The 14,889-nt window shown below is 35.9% G+C and overlaps 2 protein-coding genes across 2 annotated transcripts; both read right to left on the bottom strand.

The window, feature by feature from the left end:
• Positions 1 to 1,791: 1,791 nt before the first annotated feature.
• K444DRAFT_592455 (uncharacterized protein) lies at positions 1,792 to 3,427 on the bottom strand (the record flags this gene model as incomplete). Its single annotated transcript, XM_024878239.1, has 1 exon — positions 1,792 to 3,427. One exon carries the CDS (start codon positions 3,425 to 3,427, stop codon positions 1,808 to 1,810), a length of 1,620 nt encoding a protein of 539 aa, XP_024734870.1. The 3' UTR covers positions 1,792 to 1,807.
• Positions 3,428 to 6,512: 3,085 nt separating this feature from the next.
• On the bottom strand, positions 6,513 to 8,612 carry K444DRAFT_664854 (HET-domain-containing protein; the record flags this gene model as incomplete). Its single annotated transcript, XM_024887013.1, has 2 exons — positions 6,513 to 8,122; positions 8,234 to 8,612. The coding sequence occupies 2 exons, from the start codon at positions 8,610 to 8,612 to the stop codon at positions 6,513 to 6,515; spliced, it is 1,989 nt and encodes a 662-aa protein (XP_024734869.1).
• Positions 8,613 to 14,889: the final 6,277 nt, after the last annotated feature.

The following is a 14,889-nucleotide window of genomic DNA, read 5'->3' as shown; positions in this document are numbered from 1 at the left end:
TATAGCTTCTATAATACTTCCTTTATATTATTTTTTAATATAAGTATATTATTAAGCTTTATAATCTCGTATTTTATTTATTACCAGATCTTTTTAATAGGATTAAGGTCAGTAAATAAAAGTAGCTAGTTAAATTCACTAATTTTTATAACCGGAATCTAATATATTTCTTAAATAATTATTAGTTTATTAGAAATATATAATATTATTATATAATTATAAAATATTATTTATATTAAATTAATAAAATTAGTTAATATTTAGAAATAAGAATTGTAATATTATAATATTAATATATAATTCTTATACTTACTAAATTTAATAAAAACTAGTTCATTAGTTAAATTATTTATAAAATATAAAATTATACAAATATGTTTTATATTTTATTACTTATATTTTATTACTTATATTTTATTACTTATATTTCGTTTTCCGAATCTCGTAATTATTACGAAACAGGGTCTCTGGGCTTGGAAAGCAAGATAGAGCGGCTCTTAATCCGAGAATTCTAAACTAAGGAAGGAAGCTCGTAAGTACAGGAACTTTGGTATTCTAAATACTAGCCAACCGCATGTGTTATCGCGTGGTCACGTGACGCTAAATTTACTAGTAAAGCGGCAGAGTATAATAGTAATTATATATATAACTTTTAAAGAAATAGCTATACTAATAGTAATAAATTCTTGCAAATAGCTAGTTAGTTTCTAGTTATAAGTTTAATAGAGGTTTTTTTTTTCTTAGAAAATATAATAAAAATATATAAAATATATTAAATAAATAAAGAAATTAAGAAATCTAAATTAAGCTATATTAGAGAATAATATTTAGAGATATATATAAAAGAGATTGAATTTAAGAAATATAGCTAGTTATATTTAGGCTAATTTGCCGGCTATAATTCTATTATAATATAATTATTAAAGAAATAAAATAAAAAGAATAAATATTAAGCTTTTACTATATGTAAAAGCTCTTTTAAAAGCTATATTCTAAGACGTAAAACTTGCTTAAAAAAAGCCTATATATAGTATATTTATATAATACTTCTAGTAGCTAAATAACTATAATATATAATAATAAAAATATAAAAAATTACTAGTAAAAAGATTAAATTCATAAGAAAATACGCGAGAAAATATGAAATTATATATAAAACTCTTTGAAATCGAATTAATAGATCAAAAGTAAAGAAATAAAATATAATAGTAAAATAATATTTATTAGTAAAATAAAAAGTAGTTATTTAGTATTATAATTAAAAAAATACAAGTTATAAATTCTTATTTTAAAGAAAATTTAATAAGAAATATTACTATAATAATATAAAAAACCTTCTAATATAATCTTTTATATTAAGCTATATATTATTAAAGAATTTGGGATATTATATAAGATTTTTAATTAATTATATAGGAATTAGTAAAAAATAAAAATAGCAGAATAAATATTAATAGAAAAATATTAAAAATGCTATTAAATAAATAATTTTAGTAATATTATATAGTTTTAAAGTAATATATAGCTATTAGGGAATTGAGAATACCATAAAGTATTAGTATCTAATAGGAATTATAATTCTATTAAGGTATTAATTAAATATTAAGATTTTTGGGTTGGGCGGTTGAGTAGTTTGGGTGGTTGGCCAGTGAACCCTTCTAATCATTTCTGAACTACAACTTCCTCAGAGAGAGAAAGCATTCTCAGAATATCTATCACCTAGTTGACTTGCAGGTGATGGATCAAATTTTTTGACGGGCTTACCGAGCCTCTAGTTCACTGACACGGGGCATGAAATCCAGAACAATCACCCATCATAAGTAAATTTAGCCCTTGGCCTGATAGCAAATTCCGGGTTCGCCATCTGAAGACTTTTCTTTTCCCCCTCACTACCGGGCATCACAACTTCTCCGTACACCACTTCTAACCCTCCCGCTTCCTTCAATATTTTCTTCATCTCGCTATTCGACCTAAACTCTGCCAAAAGTGGCGCGTTGAAAGCCTTGGCAATTTCGATTGGGCTGAAGGACATCTTTCGTCCCAGCTGCCACCAACCGAGGAAAGTTGGAAAGACTAACACAACTCCAAGGAACATGACGAGCAACGCACCACCTAAGTAGTGGTAGTGAGAGACGTACACTTGGACAATGGCGATCTCGGTTGCCTCGAAAGTCTGGTCGGTAGTTGAGTTGGTCGCGGCGATCGCGGTGCGAAACCCAAGTTCCCGAATACCAGCGATTATATCCGGTGTCGGGTCTGTCCAATACATATCGCAAGTTCCCAAGGTACTCGAGTTGGCGACAAGGTATTGAATGGGGATCGAGCCTGAATACATAAGGGACAAGGGGGTTCCATCAATGTAAAAACTGCTAGACGACTCGTATTTGGTATACGCTACGCTGTAAATCCCACCTAGAGTGGATGGCCACTGGCCAAGCCCGTGGACCTCTTGATATAGCTGCCATACTTTGATCGTATCGTTCGCGTCGGTTGGGCGTGGCAGGAGCTCGACGGTGCCATTGCTGACCTGGACTGGGTAATTCACCTGAGAAATATTGTATTGGCAATCGGCAACGGCTAGATTGCCTATGCAGCCTGGAGTAGACTTGAATGCAGTTTGCACGCGAATCAAACCATCATATCCATCATTGTTGAAGGTAATGTTGGTGGAACCCATCCCATAAGATGTGCCCGCGGAGTACTCGCTAATGTTGTATGGCTGAGTGCTGTGCGAGCAATGTACGTCAAATCCAGCAGCTTGAAGGGTGGTATTGCATACGCCATTGCACCCGGTATAGTTGAGTTGGATAGCAGTTCGATTGTTGAAACCCTGCATCACTTGCTGAACAAAATCAAATTTGGGGAAAACTGTCCCAGAATGGCCTGTCATCACCGCAGTGTATCCCAAAGGCAATGGGTTTGGCGAGATCTGCGCTGTTATATTCGCTGGACTGACCAGAGGTCGTGTCGTAGAGGAAGTAGCTTTTTGGAGAAGAGGACCATCAATTACAACAATACTCGCTATGAGTGTTCCCAAAGCGATACGGTTGAAGTGCCTGGTCGAGGTGACTGAAGCCAAGACGCTTGTGCCATATTCCCAGTGGCGATGGAGATCCCCAACCGTGCTGCCTCGGAGTGCCTCGACCCACCAAGCGATGCTCCATCCTTGAAATAATGCATAACGCAACAGAGTATTTCCAATGGCTGCACATATCGAGAGAAGAACCGCAGGTTGGATTGGGTGTTTTTGGTCGGGCCAGGTTGCAGTCGGTTTGCCGTCGGAGTCTTTAAGGATAGCCACCGGGCCAAGACAGCAAATGGCGACACCAACCAGCGCTAGGAGCCCACCCCAAGGAAGTTGTTTGAATACCCCCGGTACCCATGGATCTCCCATTCGTGCTGTTTCGTAGGGCGGTGTTTCTTTCATGACCTTTTCTTTGGTAGCGTGCTCTGATTTGGTTTCTTGTTCCATTGTACAGTATACCTAGTTCATGTTAGGAGACTAGCATAGCATCAAGAGCGCTTGGCTATTAAGGAACCAATACTGACCACGGGCGATCTTTGGTTCTATAGATTATCTGTCCTGTCCTAATTATTGTGTTAATTAAATTATAGACCTAACAAATGTATGAGCACAGGGCACATGGACTTGGAATGGAAAGTGGGCTTCGGGCAAGTCAAAAACCACAGAGTGGCGTTATAGAGTGGGCGTCCTCTTTATATCTTTACAGTGGAGGAGGGCCGAGTACTTGGACCCCTCCAAGGCGCCTCGAAGCAAGCAGGACCACCAAAAGGGTGGGTCAAGGTTTCCACGGAATCTGGCACTTTTACGAACGGTTGGCTGTTTCCGGAAGCCCTGCACTGAAGACCGGCTACCAAATCTGCATTAGCGCCAAGCAGCCCTGAACGGCACATGGGAGGGTGCAGAGTATCAAGAGGGAGCTCATCGGTCTTAAATTTATAATCTTCAGCCCTCGTGTGGCTTGCTACCAAACTGAAGGCATCTCTTTTTTGCCACATGGCAGGAATTATATAGACCGCAACTGTTGAACGAGTTTCACTATTCTATAAACATTCAAAATGGAACTCTCTATCGATCGCTACAGCGTTTTATTAATTATAATAATCGATCGCTGGATTATTTTTTGTCTATAAGCAACCAACCGCCCATGCTGCGAGAGCCAGAGCTTCGGGCTGAACTGGTGGCGGAGGGAATATGGCTGTTACGGTCAGATAGAAACGGGCAATTATAAGCGAATCTTTGCAGAGCGGTTGAGTGGCGTGGGCGGTTGTCGGGTGGTCCCCTTCGATTATGTTTGTGTGGCAGTACACGATTGGCTAGTTGGTGGTTGCTTTGCATACATGTGAGTGACAACCAATAATAAACAGAAACTGATAGTACCCTGGACCGCTTTTCTCAGCCTCAAAAGCCAACCCGAAACTTATTCGAGAAGACTAATAAAACCTGTGCATATGCAGCACGCACCGAGTTGAGAGTGACCCTCCAACATCGGAGGACTTTTGTTATGTCGACTTGCCATTTAGCTAAGTCAACTTGTGCTAAACTTGATCGGATGTGCTCACACAGCACCCACCCCCAAGATACAATTCATTCAGCAGGGGTTTTGGATAGCCAGCGCAGCGGACTAGAGAACTCCGGGGGCCATCCTGCCCCCACGCAAGTTCCAGGAGGAATCCATGGCCGCCTACGCTCTCGCTCACGCCCAACTTTGATATTATCTTTTAAGGCAGGGTGAAGTTCTGGTGGGGAAAGCCCAAGGACACGGACTTGAGCACATCCTGTTCGCAGAAGAGTGGGTTCTAGTGAAAGCGGGGTCTTGCGGCTGCGTTTACGAGCAAGTGAGCAGTAGTCTGTGCATTCAGGCCTGTTTTTCAGGCATTTTCAGGCTTCTCAAATTCGCTTACAGGCCGTGGAAAACTAAAGTCTGCTTAAACACTTAAAAGTTATGAGATAATAAAGAATAGGCACGACTTAATATTTAGGATTAGGGAAGTAAAGTAACTAAAGCATAACTTGATGAATTAAATTTTAAAGATTTTATCGTTATTTATTAGTAAAATGCTCTGAGCGCACTGACTACTATCGGGAGGTTCGTTAGTGAGGAGTCCTTAACCTCAGACATTAACCGCCTTTAAACCCAACTTTCGATACTAGTCGTGACTTGAAACATTTATAAGCGATGTGAGCATTGTTTCTCCGCTGTAGGATTTTGTACTGCTCAATTTTGGATCTGACGTCTTAGCTCCGGTACTGAGCTGTAGGTCATGTTTCGGTGCTGACCTCTCTTATTATTAAATGACTCCGGAGTTTTCGTATCAGCCGCCACCAGACGAAAATTTTGGCCACTACGGCCAACATAAAATCTTCCGGGGTTGGGGCGGATGTTCCGATCTTCGGGAGGGTGCATTTGGTGGCATATCAGATTGAACGGCAGCAGCTCAGCCCTAAGCCACGTTAATGGAGCTTCCCGGACTCCAAGTTGAGTGGCAGGTATATGCATATGGCTCGCTTATCAGAATGTCCATAATCCCTATTCCGGCAATTATTAGCGTTCATTTTGAGCCCATTTAGCAGCCATAAAACAGACAGAACACCACTCGATTCTATTCTTAGCCAGTGCTAGAAGGGGAGTTCCGGGTGCAGAAAAAAGCCTTCTGTTGACAGCAAGCGCAAAACTAAGGTAGGAGAGGTACATCCTGTCACGTGCTGCGCACAGGCGTATATATAGCTTCTTCACCGCCCTTAGGGCACCATTATTCATTACAAACATACACAAACACACCCACATTCCACTTCCACAGCTTGTCCAGGCCGTGTCACATCCTCTGAAGCCGCCCTAGTAGAATGTCTTACGGTAGTTCCTATTCACTTGCCCCGCCGTTTATACTTATTATCTTTGGATCTCGGTTACAGCCTTGTGGCCACTGCTCTGAGTCAACCCGATTAGTTACTAAACATTTGAGAACATGGCTGCATTCTATCCATTCTACTGTACTTTTCTCCACGGCTTTTGTAAGTCTTCCTAAAGAAGCTCGTTAGTTTTCTGCATCGAGGCCCAACGACAAAGCCACTATTATTGCACCTTGCAACGGTGTAAGACCTGGTCTTGCGAAGATTGCGGCATAAAGTGGCGGGATTACAAGGTATTATGAATCAATTTCTTTCCTTCTTGTGCTTCTCATTCGGTTAGTAAGCTTGCCGCTCTTGCTCCAGGGGCTAATCACCCTCTGCTCACCTCCGGCTCAGTCATCTCGCCTGAGCACACTAAGCACACTAAGAACCCTGAGCTGCTCACCTAAGCAAGATTTACCATATCGTCACATGTTTTGACTTGTCACTTTTTAGCCAATCACACTTAATCCAACCTCTGTTCTCTTGCATCATTTTATCAAGTTTTAGCGATCATATTCAATGAGCCTAAACAAGTTCCCAAGATACCTAGAGTAAATACTTCCTAAAAATATATCCCCTCGTCGAGGGATATATATATCTACGAAAGGGTTATTCTGCTTGTTTTGTGACTTCCAAGCGACTTCCAGCTACCGACCTCATCAATTTGTGCGACACCGCTTCGTGTATATACCCCAGGTTTGCCCGAGATTGGCGACAACAACAAGAACGAGACCAAGAAGCCCAAAGATAAATTTGAAACCCTGGAAAACAACGCCAAGCAATGAAATTCCATTTCGTCCTCAATGTCAAAATCTAGGACGGCTTCTCCGAGCTTCCTCCTTGCTCGTTCGTCGAACAATTCATACCGGATATATCTCTCATCTTCAGCTGGAATCTTTCGCACCCGGAGAAGTTTGAGAGAGCCAAGTATAACCAGGGTACCACTTGTGACGCTCCCAAGCGGCACGTCTCGGTTCTTTAAACTTATGTTAAAGCTTTCAATCTCAATCAGGGTAATAAACTCGTCATCAAGGTGATATTTCGAGATCGGCCAAGTAACAATGCCGGTCCGCGATATCCAAGACCAAGATGGATGGCTATTTTCTAGGTCCTTGCTTTTTGGACGCCCAAAAATTTGCCAAGATAGCCCAATTTCGATATTTTTGAGCCAGATGCCAGCCAGGTATGGAGATTGAAGATGCTGTTGGAAAAGGGTTGCGACGGCGGAGATGGCGGGCAACTTATCGGAGGCAAATGTCAACTTGCGAAGAGAGTATGACATGGTAAGAATTTCGTTGTACCAGACATGTAAGATTTCTATATTTGATAAAGCCGATAGTTTCATTGGTAGCCTGGGCAAAGTGTCGGCGCTTCGATCCCAATGCAAGATGTTGTCCTGAGATATGAAACCTGCTCGACATTCCCATACCAGGCCGTAAGCTGTGTAGTGTAGGACACGACGAGACAATACTTGCTCCTGAAAAGTCCAAGCCCGGGCTGTCAATGCAGTGGCTTGAATAGTATCGGGGTTAGAAAATGTAGCCACAGGTGCAAATAGACATAGCCTGCTCTTAGATCCATTGTCGAGAACAGTAGATATTTCCGCCTTGAAACCAACACCATCCTCGAGGGTTAGCAGATTACGTTTTCTCACATCATTGAAACATCCTTCTGTTGACGCCTTGCTGATATCGACAGATACTGTAAGCCATGCTTTGTGGTAAATCATTGCCATTTTGGCAACTTCATTGCCTATATCAATGGAGCAGTCTTGAATGATGCATAGAGCATCAATCCACAGATATTTCATGCCCAACTTCTTGCAGATCAAAACAGCGTCTTTTAGTGTAGCCGGGAGCTTTGCATAAGGTATCTGGTGCATGTGCAGTCCCACGTTGTCCTTCGTCGTTGTATACGATTTTCTGTAACCCCAGCAGTAGCTCAAGGCGATGTATTTCGGACAACGGCTCGTGTCAGAAAGTTCGATCAGGCGAATAGAATTGTTGGGGCTAGGACAAGATGCAGGATGCAACTCAACCAGTCTTCTAGGCTGATCTGAGCTGTTTGACTTTAAGAATGACTGGGAACACTGAGGGTGGTATTTCAAGCAATTGTTGATCCAACTTCGAGCTGTGCCAAATGACTTCTTTGAGCTTGTCTTTGTGACGTGGATTATGGGAAGAACTCCAAATGCAATAGCAGGATCCACTAAATTGAAGTTAGGAAGTCGAGCAAATTTGAGAGGCAAAAAAAAAAGGCAATAAAGGGAAGAAAAAGAGGAATTTCCACGTTAAGAACAAATTGCGAAACGGTTCTCACCCTTTGTGGTCGTGTTAACTGCAAAAAAATCATGTTGGAAGTGAACTGGCTTGTAATCATCGAACAGTATCTCGGCCACGGCCCCAAACGAAGAGCCCGCAACTTCAGCACAATATCTCTTCAGCTTTAACCGAACGGTACATCCCTCGGCAAAATGTTTCCCGTTATGAAGCCCTGCCGCCTGCTTAGTATAATGCGCCAAGTGTTGGCATAGCGAGCATCGCTCAGCGCTTTGTTGCAGAGCCGAACCGGCGGCCAGATGCTTAAAGCCTCGCGAGCTTGCGAGAGCCTGAATGTTTATAGAACGGCAGGTCTCGCAAAGACCGATTGGAGGCAGCTCACAGTCAGCCTCGTTGGCTTCAAGATCGTGCTCGACCATGTTGTAGATTATTTCGGATATGGTATAATGCTAACCAAAGGCTAGTTATACCTTGAGGGACTAACCGTGAGGAACGAACAAAGATCCGAAAAGTTTCCTTTCTTGTTCCCAGTATCAAGGGTTGCACCCCTGGAGTAGTCTTGGAGTGCTCTGGCGACTCATAAGCTAGCTTACGGACCCACTACGGGCGCACGTGACGGAACCTTCTAGCAACCCTTGTTGAAATTAGGGGCCTGAGGCCCCTAATAGGCTTAGTAAGCCCTGGAACCGAACGCCATGGGGCTGTGCACTAGCTTAATACCCTATCCAGCTGGAATACCCTGTACAGCTGGAATACCCTGTATAGCTGGAATCGGTTCAGCTGGCATAGGGATTTAGTACATGTGATTTAGGGGGTTCAGGGCTATATATACGGGCTACTTACCACTGTAGAACAGCAGTCAATTCAGTACGTTTTACTTGGTTTACATTGCAAGCACGTGACCCTAGCTTTATTACTTAGCTAGTTCAACAACCCTCAAAGCACGTAATCGCAAGGCTTCTACCATTTCCGCTTATTTTTCTAAGATAATCGAGGTATATTAAAAACTAGTTTTTAATAAAACGTATATAATTTATAAAACATATATAATTTATAAAACATAATAATTTATAAATTATTATTTAAATCGATTTTATTATTATTATAAAATACTTAATTAAATTAAATTATATAATAAATACTATATATAATATAAGTTATATAATAAATTAATATACTTTAAATGAAATTTTATAATTACTATTTTATTCTTTAATAAAAGAAATTTAAAACTGCTTTAATAATATAATATATATAGGGTCGCACGTGACTTAAGGGCATATAATAAACCTCGGATATTACGGGTATTAATTAGGGAGTTCGGTAGCCCTTTAATATCCTAACTAACTACTATTTATATTATATATATTAGGCTTATAAATTACTAATTATATATATGCCATTGGGGCCTCCTATTTAGAGGGGGCTTCCCTAGACCTTATAGGAGGGACAGAGATTAGTTCTGTACTAAATTTAATACTATGGTTTTATAATATACTAATTTATTCTATTATCTTATTACCTACTAATAAATACCTTATAAGCTAATCTCTTTACCCTCAAAGAAGATAGTTTAATAAGTAATTATATCTCGAAATCTGCGAAATATATAACCCCTTACTAAAGCTATTCCTATAGAGAAAGTTGACCAGATTAACCCTAATATGAGTAATAGTAAAGGCTCATCTAATACTTTTAACGGGACCCCTTAGGAGCTTCCGAGAGCCAGTAATAATAACGGAAATAATCCCGGTAATAATTAAGATACCGAGATTAATGCCCGAGTTACTACCGCCCAAGCTACGGAATAGGGCTTATATACTAAAGTTAAAGTACTCTAATAAAAGCAAGAATTAGTAGATATAATTAATTAGTATATCCTATAGTTAGAGTAATATAAGAGTACTCTTAGGAATATTTTGCGGTTTACTATATCTTATAGAAACTCTATTTATAAGTCTATTTCTTCTTCCTTAGTAATTCCTACTAGGGAACTTCCTGAAATAGGATTAGAACCTACTTCCTTTCCTAATATAATAAGCTTTAAGAGTAATCTTAATATTATTTATTAGAAGCTACTATATAATATCCTAAAGATATATTTGGACCGAGAGAAGCTTCTTAAGGTCCGGATACCTGACTTATATTATGGAAAGTTTCTTAAGAAATAGAGGATATTTATATCCTCCTAGGAGGTAGTCTTTAGGACCTAGCCTTGGACTTATAATAGATACTTTTCTAGAGTTAACTCTATTATAAGTGCCCTTAGGAATAAACCTTATAATACTTAGGAGGCTATAATAAAGCAAAGCCTACTATTATATAAGATCTATTAGGAGTAATTTAAGGCCTACTTGGCTAATATACTTCAAGTATCTTAAACCCGTTAATAAGACGCTTTTAAGAAATTCCGAGATCTTTATTAAAAGAATAGTAAGATAGTTACTAAGTTATATACTCGGATAATTAGTTTTAAAGTTAACTAGGACTTATATCCTAAGAGGAACCGGATCCGGACTCTTAATACTACTTTATCTAACTATAAGACTTATTAGATACTTATATCTATTTTCTTAGGAGATAAGGTAGTATCTATTTCCGAGTAGTTTGAGAAAGCTTAGAAAGCAGAATATACTACTTATCCCAAATTAAGGAAAGTAAAGACAGGAAAGTCTAGCAAGGGTAATTCTGCTCCTAAGGACTCTGACTTAGCGAATTCTAATTTGTAAGGCTATTAAAAAAAGAAGAATAAGTTCCGAAAATTATATAAGAAATCCTTAGGTAGTACTTTGGCTCCTTTAAGGCCTTAATAAAATACTAGTTCTACTTTAGATATGGTTTATTAGATTTATAAATAGAAAGAATATTTCTTAGGAAATGCAAAGTATTTCAAGTATACTAAATAGGCTTAGCAGAACCCTAATAAGGCCAAAATTATAGAAGAGTCAAGGCGTCTATAAAAGTAGGTTAATACTATTACTATAGAGGAATACTCTAGAGGAGATTCTCCTAAGGAATAAAGAAAAAGGAAGGCCAAATCTTGAATATTAATAATTTTAGCTATAATAAAAAAGGCATATTACTTTATATAATTATTTAAGCAAGATTAATATAGCCAGAAGTAAGTGCCTTAGAGATATATAGCAAACTCGGTAATACCGGATTAGACTATAACTTCCTTAATAATAATTAGGCTTAAAGCTAGGGCTTTACTATTTTAGCTAAGTATAACCAAGAGTTTATAACCTTTTATAGAAATAGATTTAAGGTCTATTAAGCTTATAATCTTAAGGTATTTATTATAAATAATTATAGCAAGATGTATTCTTTTAAGCTCCGGTTCTATAGGTATAAGAATATTAGCTCTTATAGCCTTGTTTTTAGTATAGAATTTTATAAAGTAATTCTTATATAATATATAGACTATATTAAGAAATAATAGATATATATACCTATATGGCCTAATAATATTAAGATCCTAATACTAAAAGAATTCGGTAAGGAGCTTAACTAGTACCCTAAGCTAGTACCTTAAGTTTTATTCTTAACTAAAGGTAAATATAACTATCCTAAATAGTAGGCTTCGTATATTTGTAATAGTTACTAGGTCTCTGCTTTATTATATGGTTCTGGTAATACTAAATAGGAGTTTTTAATATAGTAAATTAATACCCTCCGGAAAAGGGCCTTAGAGATACCTGTTTATCTCCGGAATAATAAATACAAAGACTTCTTAAAGGTTTTTAATTCTAATAAAGCTTTAGAACTTCCTAATCTTGGCGGTATTAAATACTTTATTAATATAGATAGTATAGTCCTATATAGGCCTTTATATAATCTATTAGAGACCTAACTAGAAGTATTATATCTATATTTGCAAGATATACTTTATAAATATTAGATAAGGCCTAGTAAAAGCCTAGTAGGAGTACCTATTCTTTTTATTCCCAAGAAAAATAGAGAACTATACCTTTATATTAATTATTATAGACTTAACCAAGTTATAATCAAGAATCGGCATCCGCTTTCTCTTATTAATAAGATCCTTAACTAGCTCCGAGAAGCCAAGATCTTTATAAAGCTAGATCTTAAGGATATATATTATTAGGTAAGAATTTATAAAGAATATAAGTAAAAGACGGCTTTTAGGACCTACTATAGCTATTTTAAATATCTTATAATGCTTTTTGGGCTAGCTAATATACTAGCCATATTTTAAATATATATTAATACTATATTTATAAGATTCCTAAATTATTTCATAGTTATTTATTTAGATAATATTCTTATTTATTCCCGAAATAAGAATAAATACTATAATTATATTTGCCAGGTACTTACTAGGCTATATAAAAATAACCTGTTTTATAAACTTAGTAAATACGAGTTTAATATTAAGGAAGTCGAATTTTTGGGCTTTCTTATTAAAATAGAAGATATTTATACGGATCCTAAACAGGTCCGTAGTATTATTAAATAGCCAGAACTAGAATTATTTTATAATATCCAAGTATTTCTTAAATTTACTAATTTCTACTATAGGTTTATTTACTATTACTCTCAGGTAACTATAGGCTTAATAAACCTTTTAAAAGAAATAGAAAAGGGCCGGAAATCCGGTTTCTTTATATAAATAAATAAAGTAGCTAAAAGCTTTAAGACTTTAAAAAAAGCTTTTATTATAATACCTGTCCTAGTCTATTTTGACTTTTCTAAGAAGATTTATATTAAAACCAATATATTAAAATTCGTAATTACTAGTACTATTTTATAATAAGTTAATTCTAGTAATAGCCTAAAAAAATACTAGTATCTAGTAGTATTCTAGTCCTAAAAACTCTCCGGAGCTAAATATAACTATAGTACCTATAATAAAGAGCTACTTATAATTATTAAAGCTTTTAAGTATTAGTACTATTACTTTAAAGAGTCCAGGTTTATAATCGAGATTATTATAGACTATAATAACCTCTAATACTTTATAGAAATAAAGTATCTAGAGAGCTATTAAGTATATTAGGTAATATACCTTATAATATATGATTTTAATATTATTTACTATAGAGGTACCTTAAACCTAGTAAACGGACCTAATAAAAGACCTAATTATAAAAAAGGTCCTATTAATATAACTTGGCTTCTGACTTTTTAGAATAAGTTAAAGAAAGCTTTTATAGTTATAATTTAGAGGTCCTTATAAATATCTAAAGAGTTCCCTCTTTAAAATAGGCATTATTTAATACTTACTATATTTATAATAGCTAAGAAGAAATATTTACTATAAGATAAGTAAATAGATTATCTTATAAATTCCTTAACTATAAAATTAGTTAAGAAGCAAGATATAGGGAAATGCCTTAAAGGCTCTACTATTATAGCTAAGGTAATAAGGGTATCTATAATTATATTACTTAATAAAACTAAAGACTTCTTAATTCCCTGAGTTTTTGAATTAGATAGTTATAAATACCTAATTTCCCGTATATAGATATATATAGCTATTAAAAGAGCTATAGTACTAGCCTCTTTATCTAAATTCTTTCTAGATATTATCCAGGTAGCTTAGAGAAATAATTCTTAATATTAGAATATTATAAAATAGAGGCTTAGTAAGAAAGATACTAAGGAAAAAGAAATCTAGAAAAATAATTCGGGCCTACTTAGGTATTATTCAAGAATTATTATATCTAATAATCCCGCTTTATATTAAGAAGTTATAAAGCTTTATTATAATAACCTAATAGCTAGATACTATAGAGTAAAAAAGACTCTTGAGCTTCTTAGAAAATCCTGGTATTAGGAGAATATAGAAAGAGATATTTATAATTATTATTAAGAATATAATATTTACTAGAGAGTTAAGGTAAAGAGGCATTTGCTATATAGTTTACTTAGTAGTTTACTATAGCCTGAGAGACTCTGGAATAAAATCTCTATAGATTTTATTATAGATCTACTATTATATAAGAACCCGGTAGGAGGTCCCGATTTTAATATAATTCTTATAATTATTAACTAGTACTCTAAAATAGCAAGATATATTATATGCTATAAGACTATTAATTCTCTAGAGCTTACTAAGATTATATAGGAATATGTTTTCTTAATTTTTAGCTTCCCTAATAGAATTGTTTCTAACTAAGAAATAGTATTTACTAGCTAGTTCTAGTCCGCTTTCTACTTTTACTTAATATACAAATAGTATTTGAGTATAGCTTACTATTCTTAGATAAATAGTTAGATAGAAAGGCAGAACTAGGCCCTGGAATACTACCTGAGATATTATTATAATACCTAAAAAAATAACTAGTTTAAGAAGTTATCTTTTATGGAATTTATATATAATAATTCAAAATATTAGGTTTTATAGAATATATCTTTTTATATATATTATAAATACTACCCTTAATTTCTATAGAATCCTGAGGACAGGATTATAAGAGAGGTACTAGCTATATATAGGAGGCTAGAAATCCTTAAAGTAGAGTAAAGAAAGCTTAAGGATTTATGATATTATATATAAAATAACCGGGAAACCTATTATAATAGGTACCGGTTAGTTAAATACTATTCTAAAGAAGCCTAAATAATACTATTAATAAGGAATATTAAACTTAAGGCAGGAAAGCTTGAGCCAAAATTTATAGGTCTATTTAGGATCCTTAAATATATTAGTAATTTAGTATATAAGTTAGA

Source organism: Hyaloscypha bicolor (assembly GCF_002865645.1).
Source record: "Hyaloscypha bicolor E unplaced genomic scaffold K444scaffold_108, whole genome shotgun sequence".
Lineage (NCBI taxonomy): Eukaryota > Fungi > Ascomycota > Leotiomycetes > Helotiales > Hyaloscyphaceae > Hyaloscypha > Hyaloscypha bicolor.
Note: the sequence above shows the minus strand (reverse complement) of the source record. Positions and strands in the feature narration are given on the sequence as shown.